Here is a 22,352-nt window from a genome sequence, read left to right as displayed (position 1 = left end):
GACGCCTGGGTGGCTCAGTCAGTTAAGCATCTGACTTCAACTCAGGTCATGACCCCAGGGTCTTGGGATTGAGCCCTGTTCCAGCTCCCTGCTCAGCAGGGACTCTGCTTGTCCCTCTGCCCCTCCCCCCACTTGTGCTCTCTTTCTCTCTCTCTCTCAAATAAATAAATGAAATCTTAAGAAAAATAAAATAATGAAATAAAATATGGATGGGAATGATATCTGACTTTAAAAAAGAGATTACCTCTTAAGAGGAAGGGAGGAGAGTGGGAACAGAAAGGGTTCAAAATAGGAATTTAACTACATCTGTAAATTTTTTTTTTTTCTTTTAAGAGAAGCAATTCGTAAGCAAATACAGCTTAATGTCAACAGTTGTTAAATTTGGGTGTGGAAACATCCGTGTTTACATTATTCTTTGTACCTTTTTTTATGTTTGAAGAATTTCACATTTTTTATTCTTTTTCAAGAAAGCAAGTGTATTAGGGTTCTCTAGAGAAACAGAACCAGTAGGATGTGTATTTAGAGACTGGTTTTAAGGAATTGGCTCACACAGTTATGGGGGCAAGCGAATCTAAAATCTGCAGGATTGAGCACCAACTGGGTGGCTCAGTTGGTTGGGCGTCTGCCTTCAGGGTCCTGGGATCAGGTCCTGTGTTGGGCTCCCTGTTCAGCAGGGAGCCTGCTTCTCCCTCTCTCTCTGCCCCTCCCCCTGCTCGTGCACACACACACACTCTCTCTCTCAAATAAATAAATAAAATCTTTAAAAAAAAGTGCCCGAAGGGAACCTCGATGGAAATTAAATTAGTGGATCTTGGGTATGCACCATTTAATTTTACTCAATATCACTAAGTAGCTCTTTAGTAACATTTGATAGCTCCTTTTCCTCCACATCCTCACCCACACTTGGTATGAAAAACTACCTTTGCAAATATAATAGTTTGAGATGATAGTTCACCGTTTAATTTGCACTTACCTGTACCTAGCGAAATTTGTGTATCTTTTCCTATGTTTATTGGTCATTTGAATTCCTTTCCAGTTAACTGCATGTTTAATTTGTGTGTTTATAGGCTATGTCATGTTTCTATTTTTTAATTAATTTGAGGCAGCCTAGATATAGTCTGGTTATGGAATAAAGGTTAACTCATGTTTTAGGCACGGACAAGTGGGTGGATTGTGTGCTACTTGAATGAAGAGAAGTAGTGGAAAACAAATTTGAGAAGGAATATCACGAGTTTGCTTTCAGAAATTTGAGGTGTTTTGAGTCATCCAAGAGAACAAGTCTGTGCTGCAGAGATACATTTGGGAGTTGTCAGCTTATAGAGGGTATGTAAAGTGATAGCAGTGCATGTGGTTATCTCCTGAGAGAATTTGGAGTGACGTGACAAGAGCCCTACAGAATTATGCATTTGGGGAAGGAGAATCCAGAAAGGGATCCTGAGATGGAGGGCCAGTAAAATAGAGGAAAACTAGAATTGTGTGATACCATGGAAGCCAAGAGAGGACTGTGCTCTTCCCCTGCCCCCACCCCCATTTTTTATAATGGCTGCATAAGGTTTCACTGCATGGGTGTACCCCCACTGCTCTTCTATTTGGGAATTTGGATTTATCCCAGTGCTTTTCTATTATAAACTACACTTTGATGAGCACTCTTATAGATTTTTCTTTTTTCACCACTCTGATTATTTCCTTTGTATATCCTCCTGTATGTAGTTTAAAGAGTATACCTATTTAAATATATTCACTATAAGTTGAGTATTGTCTTCTAGAAATGTTGCCTTCATTTATATTCCCACCTGAATGGGTTTGCTGTTTTCTCCATTCTGGTGGTGGTGGAAAGTGGCAAGAACTGGATATTGCATAGCAACATTTTTATTGGTTGCAAAGTGTGCCATTGCATGGATATTTATAATTTACTCAATTATATTGTCTTCTTGTTTTTGGTATTATAACTATTGTTGCAATTAATAGTTTTAGCTAAATCTTCTTGCTCATTCTTTTTTTTTTTTTTTTTAAAGATTTTATTTATCTATTTGACAGAGAGATAGTGAGAGCAGGAACACAAGCAGGGGGAGTGGGAGAGGGAGAAGCAGGCTTCCTGCCGAGCAGGGAGCCGGATGTGGGACTCGATCCCAGTACCCTGGGATCATGACCTGAGCCGAAGGCAGACGCTTAACGACTGAGCCACCCAGGCGCCCCTTCTTGCTCATTCTTAATCTGTTCCTTAAAATAAATTACTGAAAGTGGAATTGATGAGTCAAAAGTGTTTGCATTTGTAAAGTTGTGGATACATATAGATAAATCACCCTCCATAAAGGCTGTGTTCTTCCCATCAGCAGAGTAGGGAAAGAGGCATCCCTAATCTTTGGATGAACCATGTCCAAATTGCTTCTATCAGGCTGAAAGCATCCTGTATGATTTTATAAGAAAACTGTGCTCAAATAAAATTCTTAAGCAATACCGCTTTTACACATCGCACTGGGGTTGAGGATCAAAATCTGAAAGGCTTTTTATTCCAGCTGCATTATCTGATCTGGAATCTAAGAATTATTTCCAACAGCATTGTGTTGGCAACCACATCATCAGAGACATTTCCAGAGGGCAGAGGATTTTTGAAGCTAAGGGCTTCAAATCACAGTCGATGCAGTATGGCCATGGGGTCACTTGGAAAAGGTGGTCTCAGGTTTGACATCATTTCGATGGAAAGTTCAGTCTTAAAAGCAGAGTATATTTGTTAGGTTGGATTCACTTTGGAATCGAGTTATTTCACATTTTGTCGTTTTAACGGTTGACCAAAATAGGTTCAGTTGTTGTTGAGATAGGTCTTGTAGATGCTTTTTTTTTTTCCTTTGAAAAACAAATGACAATCACTGTTTTATCTGCATAAAGTATGTATTTGGATTTAGAAGCTCCGCAGACACGGGAATCTTACATTAGCATCCGAGTCTTGGCGTGAGATGTGAGCGCTCTGACTCGTGCGCGAGACTAAGGTCTTAAGGGTGGCCGGGAGCGCAGGTTGACGTCCCCGTGAGCGTGGCGGGCGTGGCGGGCGTCCCGAGCCCACACCCCACCATCCGCCCGCCACCGCCCAAGGAACAGGCCACCAGGGCGCCTGCGCAGGAGTGCGCCCGCGCGGCACCCGCCCATCCTCTCCTCCTGGAGGACGGGAAGGGCGGAGCTTGCGGCAGGGCCCGCCCCCGCCAGCGGCGCGCGTGGGCCCTGGGCGCGTTTTCTGCCTCGTGAGTGGCTACTTCCGGATCCGGTGGCAGGTGCCACTGGTCCTGAGTGAGGCGGTGCTGGGTCGGCTGGCGGGCGGGCTGGGCTTCGGCCCGCGCGCGGCGGGCGATGCTGGGAGGCAGCTCCGGGGCTCGGGAGCGCGAGGCGGAGGGCGACAGGGCGGAGGCTGTGACGCCGCCGCCCGCCATCGAGTTCCCGGCCGACGGCTCGGACCCCAAGTATGACGGTGAGGGACCCGGAATGCCGCGGCGGCCCTCCCCTTGGACCCGTGCACCTTCATTCCCGGGTGGGCAGGACGCAACGAGCATCACCGCCGCTCCGGGGCGAATTCGGCTGGTTCCGGGCTCGAACCGGCGGCCCAGCGGTGCAGTGCGAGGGGCGGCGGGAGGGCGGTCTGGATAAGGTAAACACTTATTGAAACGAGTGTCTGCGACCCGCTCGTTTGTTTACGTTTCTGTTCCCCGGTTTCCTCTTTGCGGACTCGGCTCCGGACGTGCTGAGATTTCCCTCAGGCAGCCTCCCAGCTCCGAGCCCCGTGGTTTTGTCAGACGATGAGAATGAGCTTTGTAAACTTCTGGAAGGGGACTTTGCAGACCTTATACGCTTTTTTTTTTTTAAAGATTTTATTTATTTATTTGAGACAGAGAGAATGAGAGAGACATAGAGCACCTGAGAGGGGGGAGGGTCAGAGGGAGAAGCAGGCTCCTCGCCGAGCAGGGAGCCCGATGCGGGACTCGATCCCGGGACTCCAGGATCATGACCTGAGCCGAAGGCAGTCGCTCAACCAACTGAGCCACCCAGGCGCCCGAGACCTTATACGCTTAACAGTTCGGGTTAAGTGTTTGAATTTGTAGCTTCTCTTGTCTTTTGCTTTACTGATAGGGGAGCTAAAGACTTCTCATGGTGGATCGCTTTAAAGAAAAGAAATGCTCAAGGTTTTTTTGTTTGTTTGTTTGTTTTTTAGGCTTTTGGTTACTAGGAGATACGGCGTTAAGTCAGGCAAGTTATTCTGCATAAAGTGAGGGGTACTTAAAACATTGACTCCAGCCAGTTCAAAGTATCCAGTATTTTTTTTTTTTAAAGATTTTATTTATTTGACAGAGAGAGAGAGACCGCGAGAGAAGGAACACAAGCAGGGGGAGTGGGAGAGAGAGAAGCAGGCTTCCCGCCGAGCAGGGAGCCCGATGCGGGGCTCGATCCCAGGACCCTGGGACCATTACCTGAGCCGAAGGCAGACGCTTAACGACTGAGCCAGCCAGGCACCCCAGTACCCAGCATTTTATTCAAATTTCATAGGGTCTTTAATTACTACCAGTTGTTTTGGCAGTTTTTAAAGCTAAATTGTGCTACCAAGAATGAGTAATACTGATTCAGGGAGGTTTTTACTTTATGGTGCTTTGAATAGGATGATTACAAGGAATACACGTTCAGTTGAAGCATGAAACAAGTATTAGCATGCAATGGATTTGAAGTTTCAAGCAGAGTAGAAACTGTTAATTTATTCCTTAAGTCCTTCGATCTTCACCCTTAATGCTGTCTATAATTCTTGACCCTAAAGGGAGACAAAAACAGGCTGTGGTGGTAATTTAAGTAGGTCATTGACAGAGGACAGTTTTAAGAGAACTGTTTTTTAATGAACTGATTTTTTCACATGTAACCCGGTGTAATATGGCAGCTCAATAATACAGGAAGTGTTATGTCAAAGGAAAAGCCTCAGCTGTAAATACACAGGTCTGTCTTTGCTGTCACATTGTGATAAGGTTTTCTGCAAAGGAAAGATTATTCTTGAAGGCAGTGCTCTTAGATAAACTTTGAAAAATTTCCTTCTGCTAGGTTACTAATAATACTGTTGTGTTTACATGTTGGCTTTTCTTCCAAAGAGGCCTAGAATATCCAGACATAATTTATCTTTTTATGTGAAAAGTAAGGTATATGAAAAAATGTAGTTTCATTTTTAGTAGACGTAGAAACAGAGCAGTTACATGATTTCTCGAAGGTCATTGGTATGATGTGAGGAGGTCACTCTGCCAGTTTATGGTAGAGTCAGAAAATTCAAAACCTAGATGTAACTCTAAAACCTGTGTTCTTCAGTCTGTTATGTAGGGACCAACTTTGACCAAAGTTCCTGTATTTATCCCCCCCCTGTGGAATAGCATGCAACAGGAGAGCAACAGTAAGCCCATTTCCAGACTCATTGGTTTTTATTTCTTTCATCTGACAAGTTTTTCAGAATTTTTACCTCAGATTAAACCTCCAAGTTCCTCCCTCATTTAATAATGGACCATTTATTCAGATCATACTTTCCTGAGGAGCCTGAAGTAGGTGATCCCTTTCCTGTTTGTCTACTCCCCTCCTAGTTGGCAGAAGTCTAGAACTCTAATTCACCTAGGATCTCATCTCATTTCTTCTTCTTTTATAACAGGGTCTGACCTCGTCTTTCCTATTAGCCTCTTTACTCTTCCTCTTCTACTTGATCAGGACCGAACGGGAAGCACTCAGCTTTAGCTTTCATTTCCTTACGGTTTTACTCCTTCCTGTGTTTTGAGTATTGGTCCACTGCTCTTTTTTGAAGTTGCCATTTTCTTGGCTTAGTTGGTTCCTTTGACTCTGATCATTCCTTTTTTTTTTTTCTTATTAAAAAGTAGGATTTCCAGGGATGCCTGGGTGGCTCAGTTGGTTAAGCGTCTGCCTTCGGCTCAGGTCATGATCCCAGGATCCTGGGATCCAGCCCTGTGTTGGGCTCCCTGCTCAGCAGAGAGCCTGCTTCTGCTTCTGCCTGCTGTTCTCCCTGCTTGTGCTCGCTCTCTTGCTCTCTCTCTATGACAAATAAATAAAATCTTTAAAAAAAAAAAAAAGGTAGGATGGGGTGCCTGGGTGGCCTAGTTGTTGGGTGTTTGCTTTAGGCTCAGGTCATGATCCCAGGGTCCTGGGATCGAGCCCTACATCGGGCTCCCTGCTCTGCGGGGGAGGCCTGCTTCTCCCTCTCCCGCTCCTGTCCCCCTGCTAGTGTTCCCTCTCTTGCTGTCCCCTCTCTCTGTCAAATAAATAAATAAAATCTTAAAAAAAAAAAAGGTAGAATTTCCTCATTGTAGAACATAGGAAAATATGAGCATAGAGAAGCAGAAAACCCTCCAAACCCTAATCTCATCACTGTTGACAGTTCAGTGTATTAAAAAATTTTTGTTCACATTACAAAGTATGTTGAAATTATAGAAAAGCCTGAAGAAGGAAATTTAAAAATCACAATCTCATTACCCAGAGATTACTGTTTACATTTTGGCGTAGCCAGTGAAAATTTATTTGCTGAGTTTTGCATTTAAAACTCTTTGTCAAAGATACCATAAATGGATTAAAGATTTCTGAGTTTGTCCAAATAAGATAAAAATTTAGAGAAATCATTTGGAAAAATTTCAGGAAATAAAGAAAAAAGGGGAAAGTCACCTGTACTCACATCTCAGAGAACTCACTGCTAACAGTTTGGTGTATTCATTTGCAAATATTAATGAGAGCTGCTGTAAGCCAGGTAGATGCGTAGATATTAAGGATCAAACAGGCAGATTGAAAAACAGCATGTTCACCAGTTTCATTTCTTTTACAAATTCTTTTGATGTATAGTTGGAAACAGAGGGGGCAGAGATTTTGTCTGTGTTGTTCTTTGTATTGTCTATACATTTATATAGCTGTGAAGTAAATATATTTTAAAATTGTGAGCATAGTAGTATGATAAATCTTTTATGTTCTGCTTTTTTTTTTTTTTTAAGATTTTATTTATTTATCTGACAGAGAGAGAGACAGTGAGAGAGGGAACACAAGTAGGGGGAGTGGGAGAGGGAGAAGCAGGCTTCCCACTGAGCGGGGAGCCCGATGCGGGGCTCGATCCCAGGACCTTGGGATCATGACCTGAGCCGAAGGCAGCCGCTTAACCGACTGAGCCACCCAGGCACCCCTATGTTCTGCTTTTTAAATGTGATGTTATATTACCATTTTCTTGTGTTAAATTAGCCTTCAAAAACATTAAGACTATCACATTTTGGGGCGCCTGGGTGGCTCAGTTGGTTAAGCGACTGCCTTCGGCTCAGGTCATGATCCTGGAGTCCCTGGATCGAGTCCCGCATTGGGCTCCCTGCTCGGCAGGGAGTGTGCTTCTCCCTCTGACCCTCCCCCCTCTCATGTGCTCTCTCTCATTCTCTTTCTCTCAAATAAATAAATAAAACCTTTAAAAAAAAAAAAGACTATCACATTTTGTATTATCATTTTAGTTTTTGCCCTGTTGTTGGAAAGTAAGTTTCTCTTTTATCATTAGAAATAGTAATGGGTTTGACACCTGTATCCAAGTCTTTGTTGATATCTGGTTATTTCCTCAGACTACGTCTACAGAAGTAGGATTTGTTGGGTTAAAGAAATACATTAAAAAAAAAGTTTTTTGTTTTTTTTTTTAAGATTTTATTTGTCAGAGAGAGAGAGAGTGCGAGCACAAGCAGGGGGGCGTGGCAGGCAGAGGGAGAAGCAGGCTTCCCTGCTGAGCAAGGAACCCCATGCGGGACTCTATCCCAGCATCCTGGGATCATGACCTGAGCAGAAGGCAGACGCTTAGCCAAATGAGCCACCCAGGTGTCTCCCCCCTCCCCCCCCAAAAAAGTTTTGATACATTTTGGTAAAGTGATGACTAGAGAGGTGGTGATGGTTTGTATGAAACTAGCCTCACCTTCATTAGTATTACTGTTTTTTAAATTTTTTAATTTATTTTTTTATTCATTTATTTGACAGAGAGAGAGAGAGTGAGAGAGGGAACACAAGCAAGGGAGCAAGGGGAGTGGGAGAGGGAGAAGCAGGCTTCCTGCTGAGCAGGGAGCCAGATGCGGGACTTGATCCCAGGATCTTGGAATCATGACCTGAGCTGAAGGCAGACACTTTTTTTTTTTTAAAGATTTTATTTATTTATTTGAGAGAGAGAGAGAGAGAGAGCGAGCACATGGGCGGGGGGAGGGTCAGAGGGAGAAGCAGACTCCCTGCTGAGCAGGGAGCCCGATGCGGGACTCGATCCTGGGACTCCAGGATCATGACCTGAGCCGAAGGCAGTCGCTTAACCAACTGAGCCACCCAGGCGCCCCAGTATTACTTTATAGCTTGCTTCTTTGACTTGATAATGGACTATTCATAATTATCTTTTTAATTAATTAATTAAAAAGATTTTATTTATTTGCCAGAGAGAGCGTGCACAAGCAGGAGGCGTGGCAGGCAGAGGGAGAGGGAGAAGCAGGCTCTGGGCTGAGCAGGGAGCCAGACATGGGGCTCAGTCCCAGGACCCCAAGATCATGACCTGAGCCGAAGGCAGACGCCTAACTGACTGAGCCACCCAGACACCCCCACGATTATCTTTTTATACACCATCATTTCCAATAGCTGCATAATCTCTTATATGTGTATAATTTAGCAACTTTTCAGTAGTCTAAACAGTGTTATGCTGAACGTCTTATAGACATGTATTTGTTGTGCTTTGTAAATATTTTCAAAAACCAGAAGTGCTGAGTCAAAGGTTTGCACATTTTGAATTCTATGATATATTTATTGAAGGTTGCAACACTTTTACCCCCCGTGATTGAAAATGTCTCCTTTATGTGCCCATAATAATACCATGTATTCCAGGCTTGAAGTGGTTACCAATCTGATGGCAAATTCTGGTATCATTTTAATATGTATGTCATTAGTTACTAGTTATGTTAAACCTATTTGAGTTTTAATTGTGCTTCATTTTATTGTAAGGGCTCTATATAAATTTTACTGCCATTTCTTTTTCGTGTAGTGCAGATCTGTGTACTATATCTGAATTTGTGATTCATGTTTTAACTTTAAGATGTCTTTACATATAGAAGTTATTACGTGGGCACATTTTTCATTCTTTCCCCGCCCCCATACTCAGTAATTTTTCATTTAAAATGAATAGCATGTCTGCATATTTGCAGGTGTTTTTTTGGTCACCTTATAAATCAGAGAGGAAATTGGTGATGAGGTCTGAACTTGGAAACTTTGACTTTTCCGGGTCCTCTATAGATTATAGAGGAGGGTGGGATAGAATATTTGAAATGGGAAGGATTTTTAGCAGGTGTAGGATATATGGTCCCTGTTTCTGCAGGGCATTTCCAATACAACGGGTCCACAGCTCTTGAGAGTTTGCAGTGTCTCATCTTTTCCCTAACAGCCCTCTTAGAGTTTTCACTCTCACTCACACTTCCATCCTCCCTCTCCTGGTGTTGTATAATTGGCCAGTCCGTTTCTTTCTCCGTATCTCTGGGACCTGTTCTTTCCTCCATGTTTCTGCCCTTTATCTCCTTTACAAGGCTCTTGTTGTCCTCTCATCTGCCTCTTCCTGTCTACCTGTTAGATGTTTCCAGCACAGTTTCCTCAGTTTTCCTTCTTACTGTTTGTGGTCGACTCAGTAACACATGAAATAAACAGTAAGCGAGAACTTACAACCTTCAGCTGGAAGTGCCAACTCATCCATCTGCTTGGTCTTGTGGTGGAAGGAGGATGGGCTTGGGCATCGTGCCGATCTGTCTGCTTACAAGTTCCTAAACCGCTGTGTGAGGTCAGTGTCCTCATCTGTAAAGCGAGAGCGGCGGCACTTCCTTCCACTGTTTGGTGAGGATTGGAGGCTCTGCACATGGAACAGTTGGCAACTCACACGGGCCCGTGCCCCAGGTGGTTCCCATGCTTCCTCCCTCGCCCTCTTCCCGCCGCCAGACTTCCTTCTTTATGCTGGTGCCTGGGCTGTCCTCGCGAAGGAAGCCATCCTGTGCCCTCTCGTTCGCTTGGATGTTTATTTACTCATTTATTTCTACCTTTGCACACACCATTACTCCCACAGCCCTCCCCCTCCCCCCTGATGGCGTCCTTCCGCTAGTCTTGCAACTTCCAGAATTCAACACGACACTCAATTCTGGAAAGTCTGTCTAGATTAACCCTGCTCGGCTTAACTACTCTTTTGTGTTTTATTTCCTTAAATGTCAGTAGTTTGTGTTTCATTAATTAGAAGATGCTGTTTTGTCATTATGAGACGTGTTTCCCATTTATTCACATTTTTTCCTCTTTTAATTTTTAGAATCCGATGTCCCAGCAGAACTCCAGGTATTAAAAGGACCCCTGCAGCAGCCGACTTTCCCTTTTGCAGTTGCAAACCAACTCTTGCTTGTCTCTTTGCTGGAGCACTTGAGTCATGTGCACGAACCAAACCCTCTCCGTTCAAGACAGGTGTTTAAATGTTAGTAAGAATAAATCTTGCTAAGTAAACCTTGTAAAAATACAATGTTGTTTGATGTTGTGGGTATGAGAAGCAGCTGGTATATAAACATTTGAAATAAGTATTAATAGTTTGTATTTCTTGAATGCATTTTATATTTTCTTTTGGGTAATTCTTATGACTGTAATTACCAGAGACCCCAAAAGATTAATGACTATAAAATTGGGTGTATTTAAATAAGTAAAAGATAGTTCTTTTGTCTCTATAACATGATGATTCATGTAATTTTTGAAGGTATGTCATGGTTTGTTCCATGAGCAGGTAAACATCATAGGTACTCATTCTGAGCTAGTTCTTTTTTTTTTTTTTTTTAAGATTTTATTTATTTATTTGACACAGAGAGACACAGCGAGAGAGGGAACGCAAGCAGGGGGAGTGGGAGAGGGAGAAGCAAGCTTCCCGCTGAACAGGGAGCCCGATGCGGGGCTTGATCCCAGGACCCTGGGATCATGACCTGAGCCGAAGGCAGACACTTAACGACTGAGCCACCCAGGTGCCCCTTTGAGCTAGTTCTTGACCAAAGCGCTGGACCAGCTGTGTTCCTTGTTGTAGAATAGGAAACTTTTCCTCTACACACTGAATACTAATGACACCAAATGTGTGCTTTTCCCCTCCCGTACTGACCAGTTCTCGGACACCAGCTGGTTGTCTTACAATTCAGTTCAATCCTGACACCGTCTGCCTGGAGTTAGTGTCAGATCCCACAGGTTGAGGGCTCAGTCCCACAGACTGCCTTCATTTCAGATGCCAGTTGCAAGTGTGGGTCCCCAGTGTCCTCAGGTTACCCATACTTGCGTTCGACCTGGCTGTAAATTGTTCACTGTCAAGTGTCCACCCTTGCCACTCAGGTTTAATAATTTGCTATAATGGCTCACAGTACTCAGACATTTATGGTTCCTGGTTTATTATATAAGAGAGGGTATGATAACTGATACAGGTGAACAGCCAGATGGAGAGGCACATAGGGTGAGGACCAGAGTACAAGAGCTTCTGTTTCCATGGAGTTGGGATGCCCCACTCCTGGTGTGTGGATATGCTTACCCAGAAGCTCTCTGAATCTTGTAATGGAGGGATATTTATGGAGGCTTCATCATGGTGGCATGATCAGTGATTAACTCCATCTCCAGCTCTTCTCTCCCTGGAGAATGGAGAGAGGAGGTGGAGCTGAAAGTTCCAAACTTTTAATCATGGCTTGGTCTTTCTGGTGACCAGCCCCCATTTGAAGCTACCTAGGGGACCCCCAGTCATCTCATTAGCATACAAAAGACTCTTATCACTGGAGATTCCAAGGGTCTTAGAAGCTCTTATGTCAGGAACTGAGGTCAAAGACCAAATATTAGAACAAAAGATGCTCCTAGCATCCCCAGCGCTTGGGAAATCACAAGAATTTTAGGAGCTATGTGAGTTTTAGGAGACAAGACCAAATACATTTCTTATTATACCACAGTGGTTGAAATGTTTATTTTTATTCCTGCCATAGTTTACGTGTATGAGAAACTTGAGCATAGACGTGAGCAGGATTACAGATGGTGATGTTTCTGTTCCAGCTCCTTGAGAGCACTGTGGCCTCTTTAATAGGTCCAACCACAGATTCTAAGGATCTTTTCTACCAAAAAAGTCTTCCCAAGTCTTGTTTAGTGTTAGGAATCCTCAAATTTAGAGATACCTACATGTGAACTTAGAATGTAATATTTTTAGTTAAAGGTAGATTGTCATTTTGATGAACTTGATGGGACATGGAAATATACAAGTATATATTTATTTTTCTGAATAAGTGGTGGGGAGGTGGTTGTACAGAAGTGGGTGTTCTGTGGGTTCCAGAGCATTGGTAGCTGGGCATTATTGTCTTCAGCTCATTGTATAGACAAGCAGATTATAATGATATTTATGTAGTAATCTTGCTCCTAATTAAAGCAAATCTGAATCTTGTTGATTTTAAAGTATTTTTGAATTCCTTTTTAGGTGACTAAACTTTTAAAGTATATTTAAAATATTTTTGATGTTATTCAATTAGTTCATAATCTTTTTTTTTTTTTTTAAGATTTTATTTATTTATTTGACAGAGAGACACAGCGAGAGAGGGAACACAAGCAGGGAGAGTGGGAGAGGGAGAAGCAGACTCCCTGCCGAGCAGGGAGCCCGATGCGGGGCTCGATCCCAGGACCCTGGGATCATGACCTGAGCCGAAGGCAGACGCTTAACGACTGAGCCACCCAGGCACCCCTCAATTAGTTCATAATCTAATGAAGTTACCCATATACAAAGAATATTCTCGGATTCCCTCTGGCTCTTGTGCACGGCCTGAGCTTACTCCACTGTAAGGCTACCAAGACCTTGTGCGTTTATGATGGATCACTGTAGTGCTCGCTTCGGCAGCACATATACTAAAATATGATGGATCACTGTAGTATCAGGTGCGACGTCATGTCTCTGCTCCTCCTCAGGAGCCCACAGAGCTCTCTGGAGGGGGAGGGTCAAAGTGCTAAACCCACGAGGAGGTAATTGTGTGGTGCTAACAAGTCAGAGCTGACCAGCTACTGTAGTCCCCTACACAACTTGGCTGGCAAGACTAGAATGCACCAGGCTTTGAATGGAGGGTCACCTAAGACCTCTGGCCTAGTGCTTTAAAAAAAAAAAAAGAATATTCCCTGTGGTTTCTGTATTCCTTGAATAAGTAAAAGCCAAGCACTTCTGTAGAAACTTCTTTTTCTGAGGAGCCTGGTGTTGTGACGTCAGACTGAACTTTCCCCTAGTGTTTGGTCTATGCACGTCTCGTATGTGCTATTTGTTGGTTAGAGATAATCAGTCCACCATCGAAAACAGTAATTCACTTTTGTAGTCAGTTCTAATCATGTTTTCACTGTTGCCTTTGTTTTTACTTCGCTGCCTGTCAGCAAAAGGTGATGTATTTGAAGGTCAGGAGACTAGTACTAAAGTTTACATTTTTTCTTGCCTTTTTAAAAACAGAGCTTCGTGCTTTACCAGCTGACCAGGCATGGTAAACAAATGACTGCTCAGTATCAAGTAGGTAATTCTAGATGAGCTCCTGAACAACGAAAGTACCGATTGCTCCTCTAGTAGAGGGTTAATCTCCACATTGTAATGTGTATAAACGTAACTTTTTTTTTATAGAGTTTTTTTTTTAAGATTTTATTTGAGAGAGTGAGCACAAGTGGGGGGAGGGGCGGAGGCAGAGGGAGATGGAGAAGCAGACTCCCTGCTGAGCCGGGAGCAGACTAGGGGCTCGATCCCAGGACCCTGGGATCATGACCTGAGCTGAAGGCAGACGCTTAACTGACTGAGCCACCAGGTGCCCCGAGGTTTTTTGTTTTTTTTTTAATAGAAGCTATTATTACTCTGTAGTCTCTTTAAAATTGCCATTTTATTGATGGCCTTTCTGATAATAGTTGTCCATATTCTTCTTCTAGTGCTTTGCCAGACCTTTATCAAAATGGGGCTGCTGTCTTCTTTCACCTGTAGTGATGAGTTTAGCTCGTTGAGGCTACACCACAACAGAGCTATTTCTCATTTAATGAGGTCTGCTAAAGAGAGAGTTCGTCAGGTAAGCACTAAAATACAGACTTCGTGTATGACAAAAACATTTTAATTTCAGAACTGTATTTTAAGGTCCTGGTTATAGTACAGGTTTATAAAAATGTTAACCTTAATTTATTTATTCAATAAGTATTTATCAAATGACTACCATGTGTTAGGTTTGTAGGAGCTGGGATTCAAGCAGCAAACAAAACAGACAAAAGACAAAAACACCTGACCTCATTGGAGTTTTTTTTTTTTTTGAGCTTACGTTCTGATGAGGGGGCAGTCAGCAATAGAAACATAATAAAAATACATAAAAATAAAGGGGGTGTTACATGGTGGTAAGTGTTCAAGAGTGTTAAGGAGAAATATAAAGCAGTGAAGGGGCTTAGAAAATGTGTGGGTTATATACAAGGTGGCCAGTTACTGAAGTTAGTAGCTGCAGTTGAGAATATGAGACATGCACCTATCTGGAGGAAAGAGCCTTCCGGGCAGAGGATCAGTCATTCCCAAGGTGGCAATGTGCTTGGTGTGTTTGGGAAGCTGACTGGCAGCCATGTGGCTGGAGTAGAGTAAGCAAGGGGACAGTATGGGAAAGGTAGGGCAAGGAGGGCAGCGGAGGGCAGTAAGATGGACAGATGGAGGAGGATCTTGAGACCATTTTAATGTCTTTGGTTTTTTACTCAGAGTAAAGTAAGAAGCTTTATAGAATTTTGAGCCCAGGAGTGACTTGATCTGACTTACATTTTAATGGACCACCGCAGCTGTGGTGTTGAGACTAGATGGAGGGAGGCAAAGGCAGAAGCAGGGGGACAGGTGCTCAAACAGGCAAGAGGTGATAGGAGCTGGGTGGTAGCAGTGGAAATGTGAGAAGTGGTCCATTTCTGCATCTGTTTTGAAGGTGAAGTCAGAATTATTTGCTGGTAGAGCCCCTTGGTAAGTTCTTAGCCTTATCAGTGGATGGCAAGAATATAGCTTTTTTAGAGTAGTGATCTTTTGGTTAAGACAGAAATGTTTTCAATTGTAAACCCCTAGGTGATATTGAAAAAGCCAGAATGTTTTTCTTTTTTTAAATATTGTTTGAACATTTGGGACTATTAATGTGACATTGACTTTTGTTAGAGTCTTCATGTCATGAAATTTGTCTAAAATGCTTTTAAAAGTAATTTTCTGATTTTAGGATCCTTGTGAGGATAATTCTCATATCCAGAAGATCAGGTATGTGGCAGATACTTCTGTGATTATGCAAAGAGTAAAACGTCTGAAAGAAATTAAGGTTAAGAACTGATTCTGAATTAATCAGAAATTAGTTTTGGAGTTAAAAATAATATAGTTAGGGTACTTTATGAAAATTAAAAGCTTATTCTCAGAAATTAATGACTGCTCCAAGATTTGCTTTACTTCTCATTCCCCTTATGCCCCCCCCCACCCCCAGTATTCTGTGTGGATTCCATAAGCCCCACCCTTAATTCAGAGCACTGATAGTCTCTGTCAGGGGAACAACATTGAATTTTGGCTATATGTGAGAAATGCTAGTTTAAAATCTATAACTCATTAAGAAATTTAAGTAAATTTATTACTGAGCTCAGCTAATCAGCTGTTGCCTGTTCGTCATCCTTAGGATTCCTGCTTTAAAACATTTATAATTTCTAATTGGAATACTAATTACTGGTAATGTACTTGATTAACGATCCCTTTGCTAACTCTGTTTTGTCCCCTTGCTATCTTTATTACATGTTGATTTGCTTAGCAAATCATTTTCTTCCTAGAGAATGAAAAATTTTGTTTTGGCTCATCTTTTCAAAGCATCATAATTTAGTGATCAGTAAGGTTTGGCAGGTTAGTGATACAGCTAATGTGAAATATCCTGGGCACCTGGATATGTTTTAATATTGTTTGGTTGTTTGTATTTCACTTTTAGGTCCAGGGAAATAGCCTTTGAAGCACAGACTTCACGTTACCTAAATGAATTTGAAGAACTTGCCATTTTAGGAAAAGGTGGATACGGAAGAGTGTACAAGGTTGTTTTCCACAAATCCGTTTTGACCTCCTGCTCTGCGTAAATGTATTTTGAGAAGTTGTTCTAATGATTATTATTTAAAGTGCTCTAGGGGAAGTTCCTAGAAATCATGTGTGCTTACTTTTCACTAAGATTTGTCATTTATAGGGAAGTGGGCAGGTTTTAACTTTTTCCTAACCACGTTGGTGGTTTAGGCAGATTCTGGAAACCACATTAATTTACTTAAAAATGTATCACGGGAGAAAGCTGTGCTTTTGTATTTTGGGCCTCACATGGTTCCTTTGCTGACATTTCCATTTTTCAGACCTAGAGTCTCTAGGAGTTGGGAGTCTCATTGCAGTTTGGAAGCTTCTAGTCTAGCTGACTGTGGTTGACTTTCCTGAACATAGTAAAGACACTTGTCTTTCGCTTAATTTTATCTCTTTAGCTAGTTTGGATCTTAAACTCAGGTTAGAATAACTTGTTCTATTCAACTGAATTTTTTTTTTTTTTTAAAGATTTTATTTATTTATTTGACAGAGAGAGAGACAGCGAGAGCAGGAACACAAGCAGGGGGAGTGGGAGAGGGAGAAGCAGACTTCCTGCCGAGCAGGGAGCCCGATGTGGGACTCGATCCCAGGACCCTGGGATCATGACCTGAGCCGAAGGCAGACACTTAACGACTGAGCCACCCAGGCGCCCCTATTCAATTGAATTTAATGGCACAATGTACTTTCTCTTTTCCTCTGCTTTTTAGGTCAGGAATAAATTAGATGGTCAGTATTATGCAATTAAAAAAATCCTGATTAATGGTGCAACTAAAACAGATTGTATGAAGGTATGCTTTTTTTAAGTGTATTTATTTTGAATGATGGGGTATTTAGATCCTTTTGACAGAGTTATGTATGTGTGTGTATTTGGCAAATACTAGGTGTTGTGGATTGCTGAGTTTACTAAAAGTGGGTTACATAAAATAAAGCAAATTTTTATTTGACTTAATTTTTTATTTTAAAAAAAATTTTTTTGAGAGAGCAAGAGAGAGTGTAAATGGCGGGGAGGGGCAGAGGCAGAGGCAGAGGGAGAGGGAGAATCCCAAGCAGGCTCCACGCTCAGCATGGAGCCCAGTGCGGGGCTTGATCTCACAACCCTGAGATCATGACCTGAGCTGAAATCAAGAGTCGGACGCTTAACTGACTGAGCCACCCAGGCGCCCCCCTCTAAGCAGCTTGGGTCTCCTGTCCTTGACATAGTGGTGACCGCAGGACTGGACTTAGTAGTGGTATATGTGCTGCTGAAGGACAGCACAGAGAGTGCCTGGACTTACTGGGAGGAATGAAATGAGAGAATGAACATAAATGGGCTATGGAAAGTATGAAGCACTAGATATGTGTAAGTTATTTTGTTGCTATAACAATTCCATGTGTCTCTCAGAAATAGTCTGATTATTTTAACATAGTTTAGACTCCTTGTTCGGTTGGGTTTTTATTGTTTTGCTCTGGAACAAGTAGTAGTTGATGCCGTGCACATTGAACAAGTTGTCAGTGAAAGCCAGATCGAAGTGCATTTCCTCTTTAGGTCCTGCGGGAGGTGAAGGTGCTAGCAGGCCTTCAGCATCCTAATATCGTAGGCTATCACACTGCTTGGATAGAGCATGTTCACGTGGCCCAAACACGAGGTAAGCCGTTACAGATGGTATGGCTGTGCGGTTGGCAAACTGCGACCCGTGGGCCGAACCCGGCCTGCCCCTGCTTCGTTGCCTCCTGAGAGCTGAGAGTGTTTTCTTACATGTTTAGATAGTTTAAAAGGAATCAAAAGAAGAATACTTTGTGAAAGTTATAGGATATTCAAATTTCACGTCAATGAGTAACATATGTTAGGACCCAGGCGCATTCATTCGTGTGTTGTGTGTGGCTGCTTTTGCACTACAACAGCTGAACCGAGCAGGTGCAGAGTCCTAGGAGGCCTGCAAATCCTACAACACTTACTCCCGGCCCTCTGCAGAAAGTTTGCCTCTCCCCTCACCCCCGCAGCGTAGTTGAACGGCTCTGTTTTTATAGTTCCTAAAATGTGCCAGGCATTTGAATAAGCTTGTTGTATTGTATTTTCCTAGAAAATATTGACATTTTTAGACTTGTGGTCTCATTTGGTGTTATTTTAGCTCTGTTTTCAACCATAAATTAGAAAGCTAGGCTGCTTGAAAATGGGTTTTTGTTTTTGTTTGTTTTGTTTTGCAGATAGAATTTCTATTCAGCTGCCATCTCTGGAAGTGATGTCAGACAAGGAGGACGACAGGTATGTGGACTGGTGTGTAGTTTGACACGTTAGATGTAACCTGTCACCTACACTGAGTTGTCTTTGTCTTTTTGCTCATTTTCATTACAAAGTGTTAAATGGCTTCTTCCTCTCAGCTAGTTCCGGCCAGTGTTTTCTTTTTTTTAAAGATTTTATTTATTTATTTGAGAGAGCGAGAATGAGAGAGAGTACATGAGAGGGGGGAGGGTCAGAGGGAGAAGCAGGCTCCTCGCTGAGCAGGGAGCCCGATGCGGGACTCGATCCTGGGACTCCAGGATCATGACCTGAGCCGAAGGCAGTTGCTTAACCATCTGAGCCACCCAGGCGCCCCCGGCCAGTGTTTTCAATAAATGTTGCTGCTAGAGAGATCTGATGCCATGTGCTTCCAGAGTTTACCAGTGAGATTTATGTAGGTGTGAAGGGACAGCTGAGTCACTCTTGATCTTTTTTTTTTTACATTGATATTTATCTTTACCGTTTTTTTTTCCCTCCAGAAATCAGCATGTTAAAAATGATGAAAGTAACAGCTCATCCATTATCTTTGCCGAGTTCACCTCAGAAAAAGAAAAGTCTTTAGGAGAATCTGGCATTGACAATCAGAATAACAGATTGGTGAACTGCAACACCAATTTAATCACAAGAACCGCCTGTGAATTTGAATCATCCAGTTTGCTCCAAGGAAATGGTTTGGCTGATTTGCCTTCCAGATCGATTGTTGAACATCAGCTGCCATTTAGGCATCATTCCGACTTAGAAGAGAATTTCACATCCACCGGGGAATCTTCTGAAAACTTAAGTTTGTTGGGGCAGACAGAGGTAGTTCACTTTCCCAGAACCTACTGATGATTCGATGCTCACCCATAGTTATAGTGCGGAGGACCCATGACTAGATGTGGCCTCCCTTCCACCCCAGCTGACTGTGCACCTTGCCCCCCACCCCCATATGTCTTTGTCAGCCTCTCCCCGCCACGTCCCCCTGGCCTATCTCCCTGGCCTGTGGCCCTTGTGTTGGGTCTTCCATCCTTTGCTTAGTTAACGCCTGCTAATCCTTTTCTGGCCACTTCTGTTTCTTCTCATTTGTGCCCCCAGAGTTGGAAGCATTGTTCACACCGTTTCTGTTGTGTGTTCTTATCATGTTATGCAAATACATTATGCATAAAGACCTCTCTTTTGGAACGTGACTTGAGGAGAGGAGAGATCAGGTCTGTTTTCAGGACACTCTCATTGAGGGTCACACCCATATGCCGGTGAGATTGCCACATGCTCTCCCCGCTGTGGAGTCTTAGTGTTAAAAAGGACTCGAATGCTAACAGGGTCTCTGTATAATCTGGCACTCTGGGATTACAGAACCGGATATGCCCTCTGTATATGCACATGCAGAATTAATTCTTGTTGCCCGAGAATATGTGGCTCCCTGCATGTGCTTTTTATGAGACACAAAACTTTGAACAGAATCACCTGAATACACAGGAGTTGAATTTGAGGGACTTTTCATCAGAACCATTCCATTTCTCCACACTACATTTGGGACTTTCCTTAGTGCCTAAGCGCATGCGCTGTCGTGAGCTTAAGTTTTGCTTAACTTTTCCAAGTTATTTATGGACACAGTGAGGCCTCCAAAATGCGCATCTACTTTGAGGTGCTCGGAGAGCAGTAGAGTGGTCCCCAGCCATTCTCTGACGCTGTGTCTGAGCTTTAGAAACTGCATGTGGCGAGCAGACCCAATCGTTTCCGCGCCAGGGCCTCAGTGTCACCTTCGGGAGCTTGTCCTGCCCTGCAGCCCAGGCCTCCCCCTGCTCGCTCGCATTCTCACACACTGTTTAAGGCATTCCTTCCTTCCTCTGTCTCCTTCACGAGACTTTGGGCTTCTTGGGCGGACGTGTGTCTGTCATCTCTTTCCTGAGCATGTAGCCCCCTGCTTGGCCTAGCGGAGGCAAGTGATACCTGTTGACTGAATGAATAATGCGAGCAAGTTGTGCCCAGGTGGGAGCCAGCCGTGTTGTCCCCCAGGTGCAGTACCACCTGATGCTGCACATCCAGATGCAGCTGTGCGAGCTCTCGCTGTGGGACTGGATAGTCGAGAGAAACCAGCGGGGCCGGGAGTATGTGGACGAAGCTGCATGTGAGTAATAGGTGGATCTTGGAACACTGGGCTGGGAAATGGAGACGCTGGCGGATCTTCCGATGTAGGAACTACCTGCAGGTGCTTTAGACTCAGGAAAAAAATCACCTTTTCGAAACGATTGTGCTTATTTCAACATTTTCAAGAACATATAGGTATTTGGAAGTTAATTTTCTCTGAGATAAAGATATAGTTTGTGGATTCCTAAGCTGTAATATGCTAGAATTTAGGTTAATGATTTTGGGCAGAAAAGGTCTTAGAATTTTTTTTTTTTAAAGATTTATTTATTTATTTATTTGAGAGAGAGAGAATGAGAGACAGCATGAGAGGGAGGAGGGTCAGAGGGAGAAGCGGACTCCCTGCCGAGCAGGGAGCCCGACGCGGGACTCGATCCTGGGACTCCAGGATCACGACCTGAGCCGAAGGCAGTCGCTTAACCAACTGAGCCCTAGAATTTTTTTTAGGAAGAAATTTAAATATTTTTTAAACCTGACAACGTGATACTCTTGCAAAAAGATACCTTTAAAGAAACCCTTATAGAAGGGTAGGTGGTGAAAAGTTTGTCTCAAGATCCAGAGCCCTTTCCTTCTGCAGGAAAGATTGTTAGGTTAATAATTTTTAAAATTATTGTAATACTAGTTCTCAACTTGTGCCACATATTAGAATCACCTGGGGAGCTTTAAAAAAGATGTTGATAAGACAGAGTAAGAGAAAAGCAGGTGGAGGGCGCCTGGGTGGCTCAGTTGGTTAAGCGACTGCCTTCGGCTCGGGTCATGATCCTGGAGTCCCAGGATCGAGTCCCGCATCGGGCTCCCTGCTCGGCAGGGAGTCTGCTTCTCCCTCTGCCCCTCCCCCCTCTCATGTGCTCTCTCTCATTCTCTCTCTCTGAAATAAATAAAATCTTTAAAAAAAAAGAAAAGCAGGTGGAGAAAGCCGACCACCATGACTTTGGCTGAGGTGACTGTGGCTGGTGTTCAAGGTCAGCATCAGCAGTGAAAACTGTTCATAGTGTGACCTTGAGAAGATGTGATGAGAAGGGCATTGCATCTCTGGGGTCTTTCTCCCCAGAACCCTTAATGCCAGTCTAATTGTAAGAAAACGTCAGACAAATCCCAGCCTAGGTACATTCTATGAAATATCTGACCAGTACTTGTCAAAACTGTCAAGGTCCTATAAACAGGAAAAGTGAGGAACTGTCACAGACTGGAGGAGCCTCACGAGACCTGACCTCTAAATGTAATGTAGTATCCTGGATGGAGCCCTAGAACAGAGAAAGGACGTTAGATAAAAACTGGGGGAAGTCTGAGTAAATTGTGGACTTGTATCAGTCTTGGTACGGTAACTGTGACAGATGTACCCTACAAGTGTGGGTGTTAATGATGGGAAATTGGGTGGCAGGTAAGTGGGAACTGTATTATGGTCTCCGTTTCTCTGTAGATCTAAGATTGTTCCAACAAGTAAAGTCTTTTTTTTTAAAGGGTGTTGTCAGGGACTGCACCAGCAATTTTTATATGATTGATATGGGATAAGGCTTGGCCTTTGATATTTTTTTGGAAATTCTCTTGTTGATACCAACGTGTAGCCAAAGTTGAAAATCACTGTATTAAGTGATCAAAACTGGGGATGCAAGTGACCTGATTTTAAGTAAAGACCCAGCTAAATATTAATTATTAATCATTTGCTGTTCACGACTATTGACACTCTAACCCTTTATTTGGTCTAAAATATACATCATCTAACACCCAGAATCTTAGATTAGCTTCCAGGGGAGGCAGAAACAGAATGCCTCCCTCAAGCACTCAAGCATCTCCGCGACGCTCCCTGCTTCTCTGGTTTACTGTGTAATCAGGACATGCCAGACTTTGCTTAGT

General features: G+C 43.1%; 1 protein-coding gene across 3 annotated transcripts in view; it reads left to right on the top strand.

Annotated features, from left to right (window-relative positions):
- Positions 1 to 3,209: 3,209 nt before the first annotated feature.
- EIF2AK1 (eukaryotic translation initiation factor 2 alpha kinase 1) overlaps positions 3,210 to 22,352 on the top strand; it is a 31,856-nt gene continuing 12,713 nt past the window's right edge. Inside the window, exons 1-11 of one of the 3 annotated variants that reach the window (XM_044915178.1) lie at positions 3,210 to 3,460; positions 10,334 to 10,492; positions 13,960 to 14,093; positions 15,249 to 15,286; positions 15,990 to 16,089; positions 16,825 to 16,905; positions 17,643 to 17,742; positions 18,009 to 18,011; positions 18,302 to 18,375; positions 18,861 to 19,175; positions 20,370 to 20,481. In XM_044915178.1, coding sequence (XP_044771113.1) covers positions 3,343 to 3,460; positions 10,334 to 10,492; positions 13,960 to 14,093; positions 15,249 to 15,286; positions 15,990 to 16,089; positions 16,825 to 16,905; positions 17,643 to 17,742; positions 18,009 to 18,011; positions 18,302 to 18,375; positions 18,861 to 19,175; positions 20,370 to 20,481 — 1,234 coding nt within the window. In that variant the 5' untranslated portion in view covers positions 3,210 to 3,342. Of the gene's footprint in view, positions 3,461 to 10,333; positions 10,493 to 13,959; positions 14,094 to 15,248; positions 15,287 to 15,989; positions 16,090 to 16,824; positions 16,906 to 17,642; positions 17,743 to 18,008; positions 18,012 to 18,301; positions 18,376 to 18,853; positions 19,176 to 20,369; positions 20,482 to 22,352 lie in introns of all 3 variants that reach the window. The other 2 variants (XM_021680120.1, XM_044915177.1) reach the window with 2 other exon arrangements.

The sequence above is a fragment of the Neomonachus schauinslandi genome, chromosome 5 (assembly GCF_002201575.2).
Source record: "Neomonachus schauinslandi chromosome 5, ASM220157v2, whole genome shotgun sequence".
NCBI lineage: Eukaryota > Metazoa > Chordata > Mammalia > Carnivora > Phocidae > Neomonachus > Neomonachus schauinslandi.
Note: the sequence above shows the minus strand (reverse complement) of the source record. Positions and strands in the feature narration are given on the sequence as shown.